This window comes from Vulpes vulpes, chromosome X (genome assembly GCF_048418805.1).
Source record: "Vulpes vulpes isolate BD-2025 chromosome X, VulVul3, whole genome shotgun sequence".
Classification (NCBI taxonomy): Eukaryota; Metazoa; Chordata; class Mammalia; order Carnivora; family Canidae; genus Vulpes; species Vulpes vulpes.
Genome location: NC_132796.1, coordinates 35,951,828 through 35,970,630, shown reverse-complemented (window position 1 = coordinate 35,970,630; position 18,803 = coordinate 35,951,828). Strand labels below are relative to the sequence as shown.

Sequence of the window (18,803 nt, the reverse complement as noted above, 5' to 3'; positions counted from 1 at the left end):
GAGTCCTTTCACAGTATACACATTCATCAAATTCTCACGTTGTACACTTTAAATATATGACAATTATGTTTGTCAGTTGTCCTTTACTTAGAAGGATAAAAAATGAGTTTTCTCTCTAATGTAATTTATCTTACGTAATTTGAGGACATTTTCAGAGAAGTTTAATTTCAAATAACTGTTACTTTCCTCAGGCCTTTGAAATTCATTCTATTTTATGCAGAGTTCTTAACATTCCTTTGTCTTCTTTATTCATTGGCTAAATATCTATTGTTGTCTGTCTTTGCTTCATATAATGCAGAAGGTTTTTGCAGATGTGAATTTCCCACAAAAGTTCTCCCCTTTACTAAACTAGCAAGTGGGAAATTCGAAGGAAGCTGCAGCAGAGCATGGAGATCTGGTTTATGTCAGTGTAGTCAGTGGTTATTAGGTCATTGCTAAGATCCACTGACCTTTTAGATCGGGAACGGATTTAAAGGTTCAGACAAGCCCAAATTGGTTTTCACGGTTGTATTTTTTTGGCTAGTGTAACAAGGTATCTGTGCACACCCAGCTTAAGACTGCAGGGGAAATGCAAGAACATCTCTAGCTTCTACAAGGAGGGGCAGATACTCAGATGCAGACTGGACTTAGGAACTGAGCCAGGCCACCACTTATTGCCCAATGCTAAGCTCTTCAGACCTCACTGAAAACATGTGTTTTGAATAACTGCTCTGTTCTTGGGTCAACATTGTTGCAACTTCAGAAGAGATTCTAGATTTTAGTCAAGAAAAACATGTTAAAGTTCTTTTGGATTCTTACAGATTATAAACGTAAAGTGTCTACAGTATCAGCATCTGCCTTGTCAGTACATCTCAATTAGAAAAGGAGCAAGGGGACTGAGAAGGAGCTTTGCCCAGTAAAAAGACACCATGTCTGCAGAATTTTGCACACGAGTACTACACGTGAACCCCAGACACCCCCCCCCCTTTTCCTGCCACCGAAATGACCTGACTGTAAGGCCGTCCCTGGGCAGTGCTAGGTTGTGAAGACCCAAATTGACCCATCCTTCAAGGAAAAGCTTAATCATCATGAATGACCTAAGCTGTCATTAGAACATGCTCTCGTGATCTACAGCTCATAAATATAGTTCATTCAGCTCTTGTCTCAGAACTAACAGACTCCATTTCAATAATATAATCAATGAAGTATTCAGGTAGCTGCCAAATAGAGAAATCTAACCATTAAAACAATTTTTAAGACTTAAATACTTAGTAAAAAGGAACATGGTATGACCAACTCTGGTCAAAGTTTGAAAAGCTTTTTCTCAATTCATTTCTCTTCCTTCTAATGTTCCATAGTCCATGCTTGGATTGGAATCATTTTGTTTTACAGAATCAGCACTGGTTCTTTTTGTAAGGATTCCAAGTAGTGATACCTAGTAGCATCGTTTTGTGGGCCATGGACTGATTGTCACTTAATCCCACTGAGCCATTTTATGAAATATCTATTATATTTAAATAATTCCTGTTAATTCAACAACACTCTAAACAGCTAGGTTTGATGTCATCATTTTTAAACTGACAAAAAGAAACAGGATTAAGTTCCTATAGGAGACTAAGGATCATCTATTACTTTATTTTTTTCTAAGTCATGCCTTTAAAATAATCTAAAAATGCAAAGAAATATTATTAGAATTTGAAGGAAACAAAACATCTGGTGTGGAAAGAATTTACATTAAAACAAAAGGAGAAATACTGTGGTTGCACTGAGAAGGGAAATGCTTTCTGATTTGAATTCTAGTAAAACACATCTCATTTAATCTGTAGTGAGAAATTAGAAAAAAAGAAACAGATCCAGAAATTTCTAAATGCTTGCTCCCCAACCAGTTCTACCTGGCACACATATGCCGCTCCTCATTTTGTGGGGAGAAATAGAGGCATGATGAGGGGCCATGTTTGGTCCAGCTTGGTCCATATGTCTACTTTCATAAATTAAAAGCACTGGTACAGAGATAGTATGTGCATAAAATATACAGATCAACTTTAGTAAAATGCAGTTTGGCATGTGTATGAGTTTGCTGAGGCTGTCACAACAACGTGTCACAAACTGGGTGTCTTAAAATAATAGAATCCATTCTCTCATAGTTCGGGAGGCCAGAAGTCCTAAATCAAGGTGTCAGCATGGGCATGCTCACTCCAAAGGCTCCAAGGAAGACTCCTTCCATACCTGCTCCAGCTTCTGGTAGTTGCCTGCAATCTCTATGGGTTCCTTGGTTTATAGATGCATCCTGCAAGTCTCAGCCCCCAACTTCACATGGTGTTTTTCTCTGTATGGGTGTGATTCTGTGTCTTTACACAGCCTTCTTATAAAGACACACCAGTCATTCAACTTAGGGCCTGCCCTAATCTAGTATGATCCCATCTTATTGACATCTATTACATCTTCAAAGACTCTATTTCCAAATAAGGTCACATTCTGAGGCTCCAGGCAGACATGAATTTTGAAGAGAGAATATTCAGCCCAGTACCAATAGATAACTGATTTTGCCCTGAATTGATTATTCAGGTATGAGAGTAAGTTACCCAAATTTAATACAAAATAATGAAATGTTACCCAGTCACTTGTTGAGCAAGCTTTCTTGGGAATTGGTGTTAAGGTGTACTTATGTCTTTTAATGATATTTTGAGTGAGTTCTGGGTTGCAGCTTGTATGCGATACATTGGATTGTCTGATGACAGATGCATTTTTGGACTAAAAAATCAAGAGAATATTTCAGTTATAAAGCATTTTGCAAATGTTATTTGGTGGTGATTCTTGGTCTTCTCAATATCTTGTAGAAATTTTCCTGTTACAGAATAAATGTTTACTTTGTAAGTCAACAGTGTTATAAAACATTGTTAAATGACACATTTCTCTCTCTCTCTGCCAAACTTTGCCAACTAGCTTTAAACATTCACCCACCAATCTGTCATACCTCTAAACAGCTGTTAGCATTCGTTACACACTGCTGTTTCCATAATAAATGCGAAGCCCCACCTAATTATTTTTGTGAGAAGTCCTAAAATTGTTTAATTTGTGATTAGATTAATAAAGCAGAAAATCACTGCAGTAGCAACTTCACACTTTTTATATTATATGTAAATTTTTATTATAGGTTAACTGATATTAACTGATAATGATACTGCATTAGAAATAAATCATATATTGACTTATATTTAAATTCTTATTATAGGTTAACTGATATTAACTGATAATGATACTGCATTAGAAATAAATCAATGTCTGGAATCCTCCATATTTTTTACTACTGACATACTATAGTCTTTTACCGTTTAGGGAGAGAGTTTTTTTTTTTTTATCCAGCACTGGAAAACTACAACTCTTGATTTACTATTTTGCTTTTTTGGAGATGATATTAAATTAGTAGTCCTATTTGGGAACAGCATATTTTTAGAACTCAGAAGTTTCCTAAAGGGGGAAAAATGGAACTTCTGCAATGATGTTTTCCAGCAATTTGGGGTTTGAGAAGTAAGTTGATAGACTGTTAGGTTTGGATGTTTAAATAGATTACCAGTCAGGAAATGCCAAAGCTAAATTTCCCATGAATTTGTAGTCCAGTTAAGTTAGGTTTCAATGTGTAGAATATTAAGGCCTGAGGACTTTCAGAAGCTGAATTACTGGGACCTTCTCAGCGTACCTTCTAGCCTTAAGCATGAGCTTCAGCAAATATGAAAAACCAACTGGGTAGTGGGCCAGTGGCGTGACCTTTGTGCCACTTGCCTCCTAGGGCTGGAAACTGAAGTGCACTGCTACTCACTGTGGATATAGGGGTCTCTCATTCCACTGATTCTAGCTGGATGGGCAAAAACTCCCCTAGCTATCAGCATACCCAAATATTAGTGTCTGTGGAAAATTAGCACATGACACAAAATTCCTAGGGTAAAGAGAACCAGAAATAGCATATATCCTGAATATTTTCAAAGTAGTTTTTCTTCATTCTAAGAAAATATCAATAAATTTAGCAACCCCAAAAAAGGCTACTAGGTATATGGCCATTCATTAAGCAGCAATAGAAAACAAATTTAACCAGAAACAAAGTAAGGATTGCCTGCTCTTACCATTTCTATTCAGTATTATGCTGGAGGTTCTGGCAAGTGCATTAAAGCATGAAAAAGAAATTCAAGGTATGCAGATAAGAAAGGAAGATGTAAAGCCATCTTCTCACAGAGATATATTCTAAGGAGTTGTTAGAAAAATCTATTAGAACTAATAGGCAAGTTTAGCAAGACTGTAGGATATAAGATCAATATACAAAAATTAACCATAATTTCTACATATGAGCAGCAAATCATATAAACATAAAATGAAGGAAACGCAGTACCATTGAAAAGAATAAAATACTTAGTGAATTGAACAAAGGAAGCATAGGACTCATATACTAAAAACTACAAATACTGCTGAAAGTAAAGGTCTCAGTAAATGGAGAGAGATTGTTGGATTGGAAGACAGTACTGTTATGGTGACAGTTTTCCCTATATTGACCTATAGATTCAAGACAGTCCTTGTCAACATCTCAGCAGATTTTTTTTTAAGAAATTGACCAGCTGATCCTAAAATTTATATGGAAATGCCTAAACAATTTTGAAAAAAGAAGATCAAAGTTGGGGAACTATTTCAAAGCTTTCTACAAAGCTACTGTAACACAAATAGCACAGTATTGGTGTAAGGACAGACATATATATCAGTGAAACAGAATAGAGTTCAGAAACAAACCTTCCTGAGGTGTTTGGGTGGCTCAGTCGGTTAAGTGTCTGCTTGGCTCAGATCATGATCAGGGTCCTGGGATCAAGCCCCACATTGGGCTCCCTGCTCAGTGGGGAGCCTGTTTCTCCCTCACCTCCCCACTTGTGCTCTCTGTTGCTATCTCTGTCGCTATCTCTATTTCTCTCTCTCTCTCTCTCTCTCTCTCTCTCTCTCTCTCTCTCTAAAATAAAATCTTTGAAAAGAAAGAAACCAACCAGCAAACAAACCTTCCCATTCATGGCCAGTTGACTTTCAGCAAAGGAGTCCAGGCAATTAAGTGGAAAAAAGATAGTGGTGTTTTGTTGTTGTTTTAACATGCTAGAGCATTTGGATATCCATATGCAAAGAAATGAACTTAGACCCTTACTTCACACCCCACACAAAAAATTTCCACAAGATGGATCATAGATTCATTTTAAGCTTAAAATAATAGTTTTAAAGAAAATGTAGGAGTAAATCTTCATTACTTTGGGTTAGGCAGAGAGTTCTTAGATTCAGCACAAGGGAACTCTTGGGGATGAAAGAACGGTTTTAAAACTGTATTGAGATTATGGTTGTACAACTATTTTAATCGCCATCATCCAACTCTACACTTACATTGCACAGATGATGCAGTTTAGAAGTGATACCCCAATAAAGCTTTCAAAAGTGAAAAAATGAGAAGGAATTCCCTTTTACTTTAAAAAAAATCTATTTTACCCTTTTTGTATTAAAGTCCAGCACTGTTGGAAGTTCCTTCCATGTGCTATGGGTTATAGTATACTGGGAATGCCATAATGTACTCTGACTCCTTTAATCTATCATTCTGACTACAACAGCACTTTCTGGTCTCCTAGAGTTGTCCCTGTGTCCTGACACCAACCCAGCAAAGCCAAATTGCCTGCCCTCAGCAGTCCCCCAAGCCTACTGTGAAGGGGTCATCCTAGTAGATTTTATAGGGTCATCACACTGATTTCTTCCTCAATATCTCACATTCTGGCTACAAATTCACCACTTACTGACTTAAAAATGCTAAATCTGTTTTTTCTGTCCAAGGAACTATTTTTATTAACCAATACATGGCTATACCTCATGAAAGAAGTCCAAATTATCTTTTTTATTTAAAAACACTATGAGTTACATAATTGTATATATTTTTCAAAAAAATAAATATATATTTTCAATAAAGCAACATGTTGCTTCTCAGCAACATGTTTAGGTATTCATTTCTTCTACATGCAGATACATTTTCATCATTTCCCAAGGTTCACAGCTTTTTAACAGATTTGACATTCCAATTTTTTTGTCTTTTTACTGTGGTAAAATATACATAACACAGACTTACCATTGTAACCATTTTTAGTGTACAGTTCAGTGATATTAAGTATATTCATGCTATTGCACAACCATTACCACCATCCATCTCCAGAACTGCTTCCAGCTTCTGCAACTGAAACTCTGCACCTATGAAACAGCAACTCCTTCTCTCCCCAGCCCCTGGTAGCCACCATTCTTCTTTCTATCTCAATGAACATGACTAGTGTGGATACCTCATGTAAGTGGATTCATACTATACTTTTTCTTTTGTGACTGGCTTATTACACCTAACATAGTATATAGTCAGTGTTCACCCATGCTATAGCATGCATGTATCACAATCTCTTTCCTTTTAAAGGCTGAAAACTGGGTGCCTGGGTGGCTCAATCGGTTAAGAGGCTGCCTTCAGCTTAGGTCATGATCCCAGGGTCCTGGGATCGAGCCCCACATTGGGCTCCCTGCTCAGTGGGAAGCCTGCTTCTCCCTCTTCCTCTGTCCCCCCACCCCGCTCATGCACTCTCTGTCGCTCTCTTTCTCTCTCTCCCTCAAATATATAAAATCTTTTTTAAAAAATAAAGGCTGAAAACTATACCATTGTATGTATATACCACATTTTTTTATTCATCCAATATTGATGCTTTACAATAGATAATTATATAATAGGAAAAACCAAATTCTCAAAAATAAAGCTGTCTAGTAGGAGGGTATTCAGCCTTTCCTCCATCCCCCTGTCAGTTGTTCTGGTGGGCTCCAAGTTAGCTCCTCTGTTCTACATCTTTGTGAAAGGAATGTGTGATTTTCAAGGAAAGTATGATTAACTACAGGAATCTCTGGTTCCCTTATTTGTTCAGATTAATTACTTCTGAAAACAGGGATTGGAATTTACTCTGAAATACCAAGAATAATGAATCAGTTTGTCCCTCGTCCCTGTGTTTCCCACTGAGTGCCACTCTCTTTTTATAGCACTATAGTCAACTTTACCAGAAGGCAAAGGAATGTTCAAATAACCATCAAAGTGCAACAAGCACTGATTCTTTTTCATGCTCCTCTCAAGGAAGGGAGGAGTTTTCCCCCAGAAAGGAATGTGATATGCTCACTTGAAGAATATTTGATGGGATTGGCTTCACCATTCATAATCCAATGGCATAGCTGCTTTCTTCTCTTTGTGTCCTTTCTAACATTGTCTCATTAAAACCTCTTCTGCCAAGCTCTTTTATTCTCTTTTAACTTGCCACAACAGAAATTTATTTTTGCTACAACTACTCATACACATGCTTAGTGATTACCTATGCAAAGTGAAAGTCCTATCATGAGTCAAAAATTATATTACCTTAGTGATTACATACAATGTGACACACCTGATATAAATGTTTTCTTTTGAAACAGCAAATTAATAATAAGATATTCATTAAGTTAAATATCATTTAAATATTCTAGATGCATCAGAACAGCACATTAAGAAATGAGGCTTCTGGGATTCTGGGATGTCTGGGTGGCTCAGTCAGTGAAGCAATCTGCCTTCAGCTCAGGTCATGGCCTCAGGGTCCTGGGATCAAGCCCCACATCGGGTTCCCTGCTCAGCAAGGAGTCTGCTTCTCCCTCTGTCCCTCCCCACAATTCATGAGTGCTCACACATGCACACACACACACACTCTAAAAAAAAATTTTTAATAAATTTTAAAAATTAAAAAAGAAATGAGGCTCCAACACTTTTTTAATGTTACTATTTTAATGGAAAAGAAATTCATACCCTAGTGAAATTTCTCACAGGTGGGAAGACTCTTGGATTTGGTATTAAAAAGTGCCCTATTTCAGAAGGCTTGAGTAAAAGCAAAATAAAGCCACCTACCTCATCAAACTAGTGGTTTTTCCTTATACTTTTTCTTGCTTGCTCAATAATAGGCATTATGATTTGTTTCTTGCTGGGCTTAATTTTAGAGTTATATGCCAGCTGAAAAAGGCTGACAGAACAGTCATGTTAGGTCATCTGAGGCCACTGCTTGAGTTTCTCAGATAGAGCTGCCAACTGCCCAGAATCTGCCACAGTGGCCTATATTGTTAGGCCACCAAAGGGGGAACAGTCTTTTTAGACTGAACTAAGAGGTCAAGCAAGTCTTAATTTCTTGGTTTCAAAAATAAATCCCCAGAAGTGAGATGTTCTAATGGGCTTGAAATAAAAGCAGCTCTGTATACAGACAACTAAAACCTAAACCAAATGAGGCCTTCCTTTGGGGTACTTTTCACTGTCAGAATCCAAAGTACTGTGCGGCCCTCTCAAGAGCTCTTGAAGTGGCCTATATGAACTGATTGTTCAGTTTCCTTTTTGCCGTCAGAAGAAAACTTTCATAATTAATTTAGCTACAGTAGCATATTACTAAGTCAGGTGGGCCCCTTCTTACGACTTCAGGTAAGGATGTATACCCCCATCATGATTTTCTAAAGCTTCATTTAGCATTTCACTGCTATACCATTTGGCTAAAGTTTTCCTAGGACATCTGATTCAAGGGCTTCCAGGAACATTCTTATTGGGCACAGAATACAATATACAGTCCATCAGATACCTATTTCTAACTTTAATTACCCAAAATAACCTGAGCCATAATAGTGGGAGCAGCCTGAACCTTTCTCCAGGGCATATCTAAATTCTGGAGTGAAACTCTTGCTCATTTTATTACAGTCACTAGGTTTGTGGATTTGACATTCTTTTTTTTTTCTTTTTTAGTTGAGTTTAGTTTAAGATTTATAAAATTTAGCTATTTATATGTTTTCTGACCTTTCAAAGGGAAGGTTAGCATGAAGTACAAATTGTGGAGGGATAGTATGCAAATAAAACAAAAGTATATTCTTTACCCAGTCTCCAGACCACTATTAAATACACCGCTCTTCTCCTAGTTTGGACTGTGTCTTGATGATGCCAAAGATCTTTGGAAGAGCATTTTCCTATTTCTAACCTAAAGACAGCAAGTTGATGTATAAAGTTGAGCAGGAAAAGTAGATGTTTAGATCTCGGGAGATTTTCTTCAATCTCTGACTTTATAAAATCAGCTCCAGTGCAGTAGTTGAATATTAGTTCCTTACATTTTCCTAATGAATCTCCTTTCCCTCACAATTTGCCAGATTTCAAATGTATTTCTTTAAAAAAAAAGATTTTATTTATTATTCATGAGAGAGACAGAGAAAGGCAGAGACACAGGCAGAGGGAGAAGCAAGCTCCATGCAGGGAGCCCGACTTGGGACTCGATCCCAGGACTCTAGGATCATGCCCTGGGCTGAAGGCGGCACTAAACCGCTGAGCCACCCGGGCTGCCCTCAAATGTATTTCTAAAAAATACTATACTGTTGGATATCACTAGCTGACCTGCTAGGTTCACTGAAAAGAAGTGATGTTGAGATTTGTTTCTAATCACCCAGCTTCTTCACAGACAACTCACAAACTGTAAAGAAAACTCTTAAATAAGACACACTCTTTCCAGAGCACGTCATTTCAATTCCCATTATTGTTTTGCAGTGGAAACTCATGAACACCCTTATCTGTTTTACTAGGATCGCAGACACATTTCATTACATACTTGGCAGCTAAACATTTGACTCTCGAAAACTTGAATTCCTTTCCAGCAGGGAGCTTCTTCAGTCTCTTTGAAGTTAAGTGCTAGAGGGTGGTTGCTAATGAACTTCAGCAGAGTTCCCTGCAACTCTACAAACCCATTCATTATTGCAAAAGCTATACTCTTATCCTAACCAATACACATTCTGGTCCTGAGGTTTGGTTTTCTCTCTGCTAAAGTTAGCTAGGGCACTTGATGGGATGAGCACTGGGTGTTATACTGTATGTTGGCAAATTGAATTTAAATTAAAATATGTAAAAAAAATAAAAATAAAAAAATAAAGTTAGCGGGATATATAAGCCAGTGATAGTAACTTTATAGTTCTCTGCCAACCATTGCGTTTTAAATGTTGAACTTGCTAAATGCTGTGTATAAACTGAGAGCAAAAGAAAAGCTTCTATTTGAGGACTAGAAACCAGAAGAACATGAGATATGATGGAGTAATTTAAAAAAAAAAAGGAAACTTGATTTAATCTGTTGAATGCAAATAAGTGACATCTTAATTGATTTCATCCTTATGTTTGAAAGTACAATCTCAGGAGAGTTGAATTTAATATTACCACCAACTTTAGTCTGCTCTGTTTAAAATAGCCCATCTCAAATATAGAAGTGTGGCCTCCTAACAGAACTGTGCTTATATTTCTTAAGACAGAAAGATTAAGCTGTCCATATAGTTGTGTGTGGTCATATCTGACCCAGTGCCAGAGGCAAGCAGAGAATGGCCTGTCTGGGACAGTGTGAAATAGTCTGTTCCCCTTGCAGCTGTTCACATTTCCTCATTTTGGCTGTGTGTGTGTGTGTGTGTGTGTTAACAAAAAGTGCTGAAGTTGGGTAACTTCATTGGAAAGGGAAAACAGTAACAGATTCATTCTTGTTTTCTCTCTAGGGATAATTTATTAACATTCTTCTCTCCCTCTGCCTTATCTTCTACACCTCAGCTTTACAAATACATTATATTATCTTCCAACTGAAGGTTACTGGAGGTGAGGTGGGCAGTGGAATGGGTAAAATAGGGGAGGGGGATTGAGGTGGGCCCTGTGATTAGCCCCAGGTGATGTGTACAACTGTTGAAATCTGTATGGTATACCTGAAACTATTATAACACTGCATGTTAACTGAAATTAAAAACTTAAGAAGCACCAGGGTGGCTCAGTTTGTTAAGCATCCGAGTCTTGATTTTTGGCACAGGCCATGATGTTAGGGTTATGAGATCAAACCCCACATCGGGGTCTGCACCAGGTTCTCAAGACTATCTCCCTCTTCCTGCCCCCCCCCCCCCCGCATTATGCTTTCTCTCTCTCTCTTTCTCTCTCTCTCTCTCAGAAAAAAAAAACTTTAAAAGAAAAAAAGAGAATTCAAAAACAAATACACTTGATATCTTCAAATTTCAGGAAACCAAATACCAGAAGGAAATATATTTTTCCTTTTCAATCCACCGTGAACTTAAGCTTCTTGAGCAGATGTTGGCAAACTACAACGCTTGGGCCAAATGCAGCCAGCCACCTATTTTTGTAAATAAAGTTTTATTGAAACACAGCCGTGTCCATTCTCTTATGGATTGTTAATAGCTACCTTTGAATCAACAGCAAGGCTGTGTGGTTGACAGAGTCCTGACTGCCACAAAGCCTAAAATACATACTATCTGGCCAGGAAATGAATATAGAATTACAGCATTCTTTAACAGGGCAAGGCTTCTGGTTGATTGGCTTATATCTTTCACATCACATTTAATATATTTTTTCCTACAACCTATAAATAGCATTCTCTACAGTTCTTTCTCCAGATATTTGCTAACAGTCTCCCTGGCCAAAGACTTGGTGTATTTCTGAAATCTGATACAAGCCAAGGAAATCCAGTATGAGAGAAAGGCTGACACATCAGTTCACAGTCTAGTCCCTGCTGCTCTGGCTGCAGAACCCTGAATGTGACATTTATCTCACTGGACCTCAGCTTTTTCCTTAAGATGGAGAAGCTGAAGAAGCAGATTATCTTAAAAACAAAAGTGGAGGAGCTGAATCGTGTTGGTCCTCTTCTACCTTGAAAATCTGATGAAGTCACTTGGCCTTGAAACACACATCAAAAAAGAAATATGGTCAAAATAGGTTTCTTAATTTTGAGGGAAAGTTTTTAACTGTGCAAGAAGGACCAAAGATCAATGATATCTGGTTCCTAAAGAAACAAGCTAAGAAAGAAGTATTCCCAGTCTGTTTATTTTTATGTCACCCTGAAATTATTTTTAAATACCTATTTACAGTTCCTATGCACCAGCTCAAACACACCATTATTTTTTAAAGAAATGTGTATTAAATATCTCCCGTGTACTCAGCCCCCTGTGAGGTGCTATTACTGAATGTCAAAGAACTCAAGAGTCTAGTCATGGAAAAGAGGAAGCAGCCCTTAAACTACACGTTCCAGAATCCCATCCCACAGGTAGCCAAGGCCCTTTTGGCTATCGATGCACTTGACGTTGCAGGCGTCAGATGTTGGCTGTGTCCTGGGTTCCACATCATAAGTGTACTCCAGAGCTGGCCTTCGCAGCACCCTCTCAGCTCTTGCACCCAAGTGTTAGCCCAAAGCTACTTACTTCCAGGTCCCTTTGCTCCATGGAGGTAGCCCTCTTGTGTCAAGATGACTGCAGCTAGATCATACTCTGAGGCAGCTCCTTGACTCACAGAAAACACACACATACACTACAAGTATGGATTTCCCTATCACTGGCCTCACTCTGCTGGCAGGAGCTACCCCAAGTGGTCTCCGGCCAGGAGAGAGGCAGGCATCAGTGTCTTTTCTTTTTTTTTTTAAGATTTATTTATGATAGAGAGAGAGAGAGAGAGAGAGGCAGAGACACAGCAGGAGGAAGAAGCAGGCTCCATGCCGGGAGCCTGATGTGGGACTCGATCCCGGGACTCCAGGATCGTGCCCTGGGCCAAAGGCAGGCGCTAAACCGCTGAGCCACCCAGGAATCCCCATCAGTGTCTTTTCACTTGAGATCACAAACATCACCCTGTCAAGCTGCCCTGCCCCAAGGACTCTGTCTCACAAAGGGCTCTGACCTGGTGCACCAAGATGGGCCTCATAAGTCGCACGTGCCTCAGCGAGGATCCCTCCCGAGAGTGAACCAGTGAGCTCTCGCTACTGGACCTCTAGCTTCTGCACCTGGTTGGTTGTCTTGGAGTGTTCACCATCCTTCACTTGGCATGAGGAAGAAGGCCGCTCCCTCTGCCTTTCTCCCCAACAGGAAGGAAGGGGAGATCCAATACTCATTGTCCTCATCCTGTGACTCCTACAGACTCCAGGTTTCTGCCTCTGTTAGGCAGAATAGGGCATTAGTGTGTTTAAGGAAGGACCATCTGGGCTGCCTTTTCCAAGCTCTAGGGGAATGGTCTGGCAGCTTTCTAGCAGTCTTGGTGCTGCTTACTTCCTGTTGGCCTTAGCTCTGGGCTCCATCTAAAGGTCCAAGACAACAGAGGAAGTCCCAAATCACATCATTCTAGATTGTCTTTATACATGCTGCAGCCTGCCTTTGTTCTCAAAACCCAGCCACTTCTCACTTGCCCCATACCTTCACAAAATTCCACCTGGACTTGAACTTTGAATCCATAAGAATGAGAAGTTGAAAAGCTGCATATGTCTGACTACTGTTTTAAAAGACTAATGTTACATTACATGAAAGCTTTCCTCCATTGATGACTTTTTCTTTACCTGCCTTGCCACGTTTCTCAGATGGTTTCTATTTATTGTGGGTATCCCTAGAATATTTGAGTCCCTAAGGCAAAAACCCAGTCACAGAAATTGAAGAGGGAAATGAAGGTTGGCATGTGATGCATGCACATCCAGGTAGTCCCCAACTTGGGTTTCACTCACTGAGATCCCTTCCAGTTGACATCAATTGGGGACCAAACTACTCTCAGATGTTCAAAGGGATCAAGCTGGCATAGGTTTCTGGGCCTTTGGCTATACGTGTCTTTGGGATTTGTGAGTTCTTTGAGGACAATAACTGTCTTCGTCTCATTTTCATAACCCCAGTAAATAGAACTGCACTGCCTAGTACATAGTAGGACCTCAGTTTGTGGATGGATGGATGGATGAGTGAACAAGGGATCCCTCCTGATGGTGACAAAGTAAGCCCCTTACCCTGCCGCTTCCCGCCTGGTTCTTACTTGACCTTTTGGTTAATGAGCAGGCAGTTGAGATTCATCAGTGCCTGCCTGGACTGCTCCAGTCCTGGGCTCTCCTAGGAGCTAAGGGAGCAGAGCCCAGTGCCCCCACCTCAGACAGAAGACCCCTTCTTTTATATCCTTCCTACTGTTTCTGCCTTGATGGGAAGCACCCAACCTCTCCCTCGTCCCACCATTATTCCACTGAACTTTGGGTGAATATGTGATGAACTGGATCAGGCCAGACCAAAGGAGCAGAGGAAAATTTGGTCGGAGCACTTTTTGGGGACCAGGTCCCTAAAAGTATCAAAACTCCAGGCACCTGTATGTCACCTGCGAAGTGGCTGTAAGGCTAGAACAGTGGTTCTCTCTTTACTACTCTGTGACTCAGTTCCCCCATCTGTAAAATGGGAATAATAAGGGTCTCAACCTGATCATGTTGTTTGAGGTTAAACAGGGAATATATATTAAGGATTTTGACCAGAGGCACCTGTGTAGCTCACCTGGTTGAGCCTCTGCCTTCAGCTCAGGCCGTGATCCCGGGGTCCTAGGATCGAGTCCCACATTGGACTCCCCATGGGGAGCCTGCTTCTCCCTCTGCCTATGTCTCTGCCACTCTCTCTGTGTGTCTCTCATGAATAAATAAATAACCCTTAAAAAAGAATTTTGACTAATTACTAGCATCTAATAAGTGTTCGATGAAAGTAGCAATTCTTATTGTTGGTACCTACTACTGTTACTCTCAAAAGTCAGCACTTGGGCATAAGATTCCCAAATACCTAAGGAGTTTATTAAAATACAGATTTCTGGACCCCTTTTCAAATTCTGAGTCAGTAGGTCAGGAGTGGGGCCCAAGAATTTCTACGTTTAACCACTCCAGCTGGTGCTGCTACAAGTCCTTAAGAAACCACACTGACATAAGACCTAGGGAATTTTTCAATTTCTGGTTCCTTACTTTTGATGGGTTGTTCTTCGTCTTCTATTTTATATTGCATTTAAGAGTATTTCATTTATCTCTGTAGGCTAGTCTAGAAACCTAACAGTATATATAACATTATTTCTATGGGACAATATATTCCCTAGCTCCAAATTTCAAAATTTAGAGTCTTTAGAGATAGAAGGCATTCAAAGGATGAAGACTCCTGCATTCTACAGGGATCTGGGTGAACTTTTATAAACCAGCCACATATCACTAGTTCCCTAAATGTTAATACAGTTGACCTTGGAACAACACAGAGATTGGGGGGTTGACCCCTGCATAATCAAAAATCCACATATAACTGGCTCCCCAAAAAACATAATTACTAATATCCTAATGTTGACCAAAAGCCTTACCAATGACATAAACAGTCAATCAACACATGTTTTATATACCTGTTATATACTATATTCTTACCATTAAGCTAAAGAAAAGAAAATCTTATTAGGAAAATTGTAAGAGGGGCGCCTGGCTGGCTCAGTCAGTAGAGCATGTGACTCTTGATCTTGGGGTCATGAGTTTCAGTCCCATGTTGGGCATAGAACTTACTTTTAAAACTAAAGGGAGAGATGGAGGGAGAAAGAAAAGAAAAGAAACCCCTTCTCATTTCTAGAGGAGAAGGAGCGTGGGCAGAATAGAAAACTTGTCAAGAGACTCCTTGCACCTAACAAACTGGCAAATAGATACATAGATTTATATAAAATGGTAATACACACTACTAATCTACTGGTGAGGGTACAGAGAGAGAGGTACTCAGTGCTAATGAGTTTGTAATTGGGGTAATCTTTAAAAAATATCATAAGGAAGAGAAAATAAAGTACAAAGTACTGTACTGTGTTTATTGAGGGGGAAAAAACCTGTAACAAGTAGACCCATGCAGTTCAGACCCATGCTGTTCAAGGGTCAACTGTATATTTTAAACAACACTTTACAACTTATACTATGCATTTAACCTCTGATTTAGCAGTACTTTCTCCAGGCCATTATTTAAAAATGGTCACCGCTCTATCTTCACATTGTTCTCATTGGGCATCTTTGTAATTAGTTTATGTATCTATCATAAGGCATTTTTATGTGTGGTATGGTCCAAACACAATTATAAGGCTTTATCTTGCATCAGTATAAACAAATCTAACCGTAACCTTGACCTGTACATTAGCATTGTGGTGCATAGTAGGAAGAAGGAAAAAAGAACTAAACAAAAAAACAAAACGAAACAAAAAAACCTCCTATTTTAGAGAAATTAGGAAATAGACGTGGCAGACTGGCCAAGATCCATTCCAGTGTTTCACAGCAGACTGTCAAATGAGCCATTTGGCTTAAGGTAGAATTAATATTTTAATTGCGTTTCCACTCCACAGAGATTTTTCTTTAAAGAATTAAATTAATTGTTTTCAGAAAGTCAAATTTTGCATCAGTTAGATTTGTGGGGTTTTCAAAATACATTTAGATTCTTCTCAGTGTCTTATGCTCTGTGAATTCGCAAATTCAAAAGGAAAAAGTTCATGTCCTTAATTTCTTGCTGAGGGATGCCAGCACTGATACTGTTAATAAACAGCCCTGGTGAAACAAGCATAAACCTTTTGTGAGAACATTCCTTCCTAGAAGGAGTTGGGTTTGCCCTTTCCCAAGATTTAGATTTCGGTGAGAATTCTTTCAGACATGTCTTGGCCAGAAAGCATTCTTTCATTTTGTTCTGTATCCCTGTTATTGAATGCTGCTTCTCCCAGAGGCAAAAAAAAAATATTGCAATTCTGAAATAGTGATGGATTTTAAATGAGAAAGGAAACTGCCGCAGTGACAGGATCCCAGACCATCTATTTAAAGATGATTTTCTAAAACGATACGCGTTAAGACTCCTCTTGCAACAAGTTTCACTGAATGAGTAAGACATTATTAATGGGAGGATATCACTGAAATCATCAGCCAGCGTTTGTCAGAGGGAGGTATTGTTTAGTGAAATAATAAACATGAAGCTCTGAACTTTTAGCAAGGAATTATGTGTGTTGATTGGATTTTCTTCTTTGCTTTTAGCTGTATGACAAAATTAACACAAAGTCTTCACCACAAATCAGGAATCCTCCGAGTGATGCAGTACAGAGAGCCAAAGAGGTAAGTGATATATTTTGTAAATGTATCCGGGTGTCATATTTGCTACCTTGATTGAAAACATTGCTGCTGCCATAGACAGAGGTTGTTTCCTTGGAGTCACAATTGGACCATTGCAATCAGATTTAGTATTTCTAAGTTTATCACTGAACATTTTACATACAGGAAAGAAAGACAATCCTCAGGGGTGACACTGCCTCCATTTCTAGTTCTGATTCTGCTACATAAACTTGAACATATTAATATATCAATTGTACTTCTTTTTTAAAAAAATTAGTAATTTTACTGTGCTTGGTGGAACTGGACTATGAAAATTTGAGTTGCTTTTTTAAGGTGATAGTGTTTGGAAGTTAAATAAATATCTATAGCAATTAAGTATACTGAGTTCAGAAAGAAGTCATTTTTATACATTGTTGGCTAGTGTACATGGCTGTATCTGTTACCAACTTTAACTTTTTTTTAATGTGTTTTTATTTTTCTTTAAGTAACCTCTACACTCAACATGGGGCTCGAACTCACAAGCCCAAGATCAAGAATTTTATGCTCTAAAGAATAAGCCAGCCAGGCGCCCCAACTTTTTTATTATAGAAACATGATATTGCAGAAAGTTTGGATAAATAAAACTCCATCCAAAATCCCATCACCCTAACGCAGTAATTTTCATTTCTGCATATACACTTCCAATCACTATCATTTGCATATAAATTTTATTTTTTATTTCTTTGCATATATATTTATAGAGCTGCAATCAAAATATATCTTTTCTTACCTAAAATTATATAATCATTTTCCAGTGTTTATAGTTGGTCTTCATTAATATAAATTCTAATGATGGCACAAATCTTCTTTGCTATTACTAAATTATAATGAATTGTCAATTCCTCCATTGTTAGACACATAGTTTTTTTCCCTTCCCTTTTTGATGTTATAAAAGTCTGTATACAAATTAACATTTCCCTTTAAAAACAGTTTTTATACAGTGAGACTACTAAGTGAAAGTGTATGAAAGACAGAATCCCTTCCCTCCCAGATTTTAAATGACACACCTGCATTGGAAACTATCTCATTCACTGAGAAACAAGACCATGGGTGTGTGCTACTGGGCCTGTCCATGCAGTTAGGGGCACCAATGAAGAGAAGTTCTCTCTGACTTAAAGGACCACACCTTGCTGTTTAAAATTACAGACTATGTGAGTAGCAGGGGACCAGAGAGAACACATGGTTTCATCCTTTCCTTTCACTGGTAGAAAAACTCAAAGCATAATACACAGTTTGCTTATCTTCATTAAACAATATGAATTAACAGCATAACCAGCACTTGCTAGGGGTTTATTTAGATAAGAAAAAAACCCTGTTGGGTTGGGAGTGTTTGTTTTAGTCTTTTTCCTTCTTCCCTGAGAAAGTGACTGAGTAGCACTGAGGTATGCCTGTGAAATCCAAGCCTTAGGCTAAGTGATCTCTTAATGCTCCTTCCTGCCCCAGTATTAAGATTCTCTAAGATCCTCGAGGTGAGAGGTACCTCTGGCTGGATGACTTGTATGCCCCTGACATCCAGTCCTGCTGCTCAACTTTGGAAACTGAGTGCAATGTGTATAACTAACTACTCTGTGAGTCCAACCATCTACAGTTCGAACCGCAACAGTATGTTTACTCTGGGGGCATGGGGGGAAATACAGAGAGAGGCTTACCCCTGTCTCCTGTCACATAGTTAAATTTTAAATGGTTAAACTCCATCCTGATGGTAACATAACTTTTTGAGCGGAAAGAGAAGTTTTCAGTTGTTATTTGTATTTTGTTTTAACTGTTCTCTTGGATTCCTGGCAGTTAATGCTAGCAGCTATTGGCAGAGGCATGGTTTTCTCTCTGTGAGATGTG

General features: G+C 38.8%; 1 protein-coding gene across 21 annotated transcripts in view; it reads left to right on the top strand.

The window, feature by feature from the left end:
• The window catches only part of CASK (calcium/calmodulin dependent serine protein kinase), a 351,423-nt gene that overhangs the window by 267,046 nt on the left and 65,574 nt on the right, over positions 1-18,803 (top strand). For all 21 annotated transcript variants that reach the window (XM_072743849.1, XM_072743848.1, XM_072743845.1 and 18 more), the window contains one exon: positions 16,854-16,931. In XM_072743849.1, the coding sequence (XP_072599950.1) occupies positions 16,854-16,931 (78 nt within the window). The remainder of the gene's footprint in view (positions 1-16,853; positions 16,932-18,803) is intronic.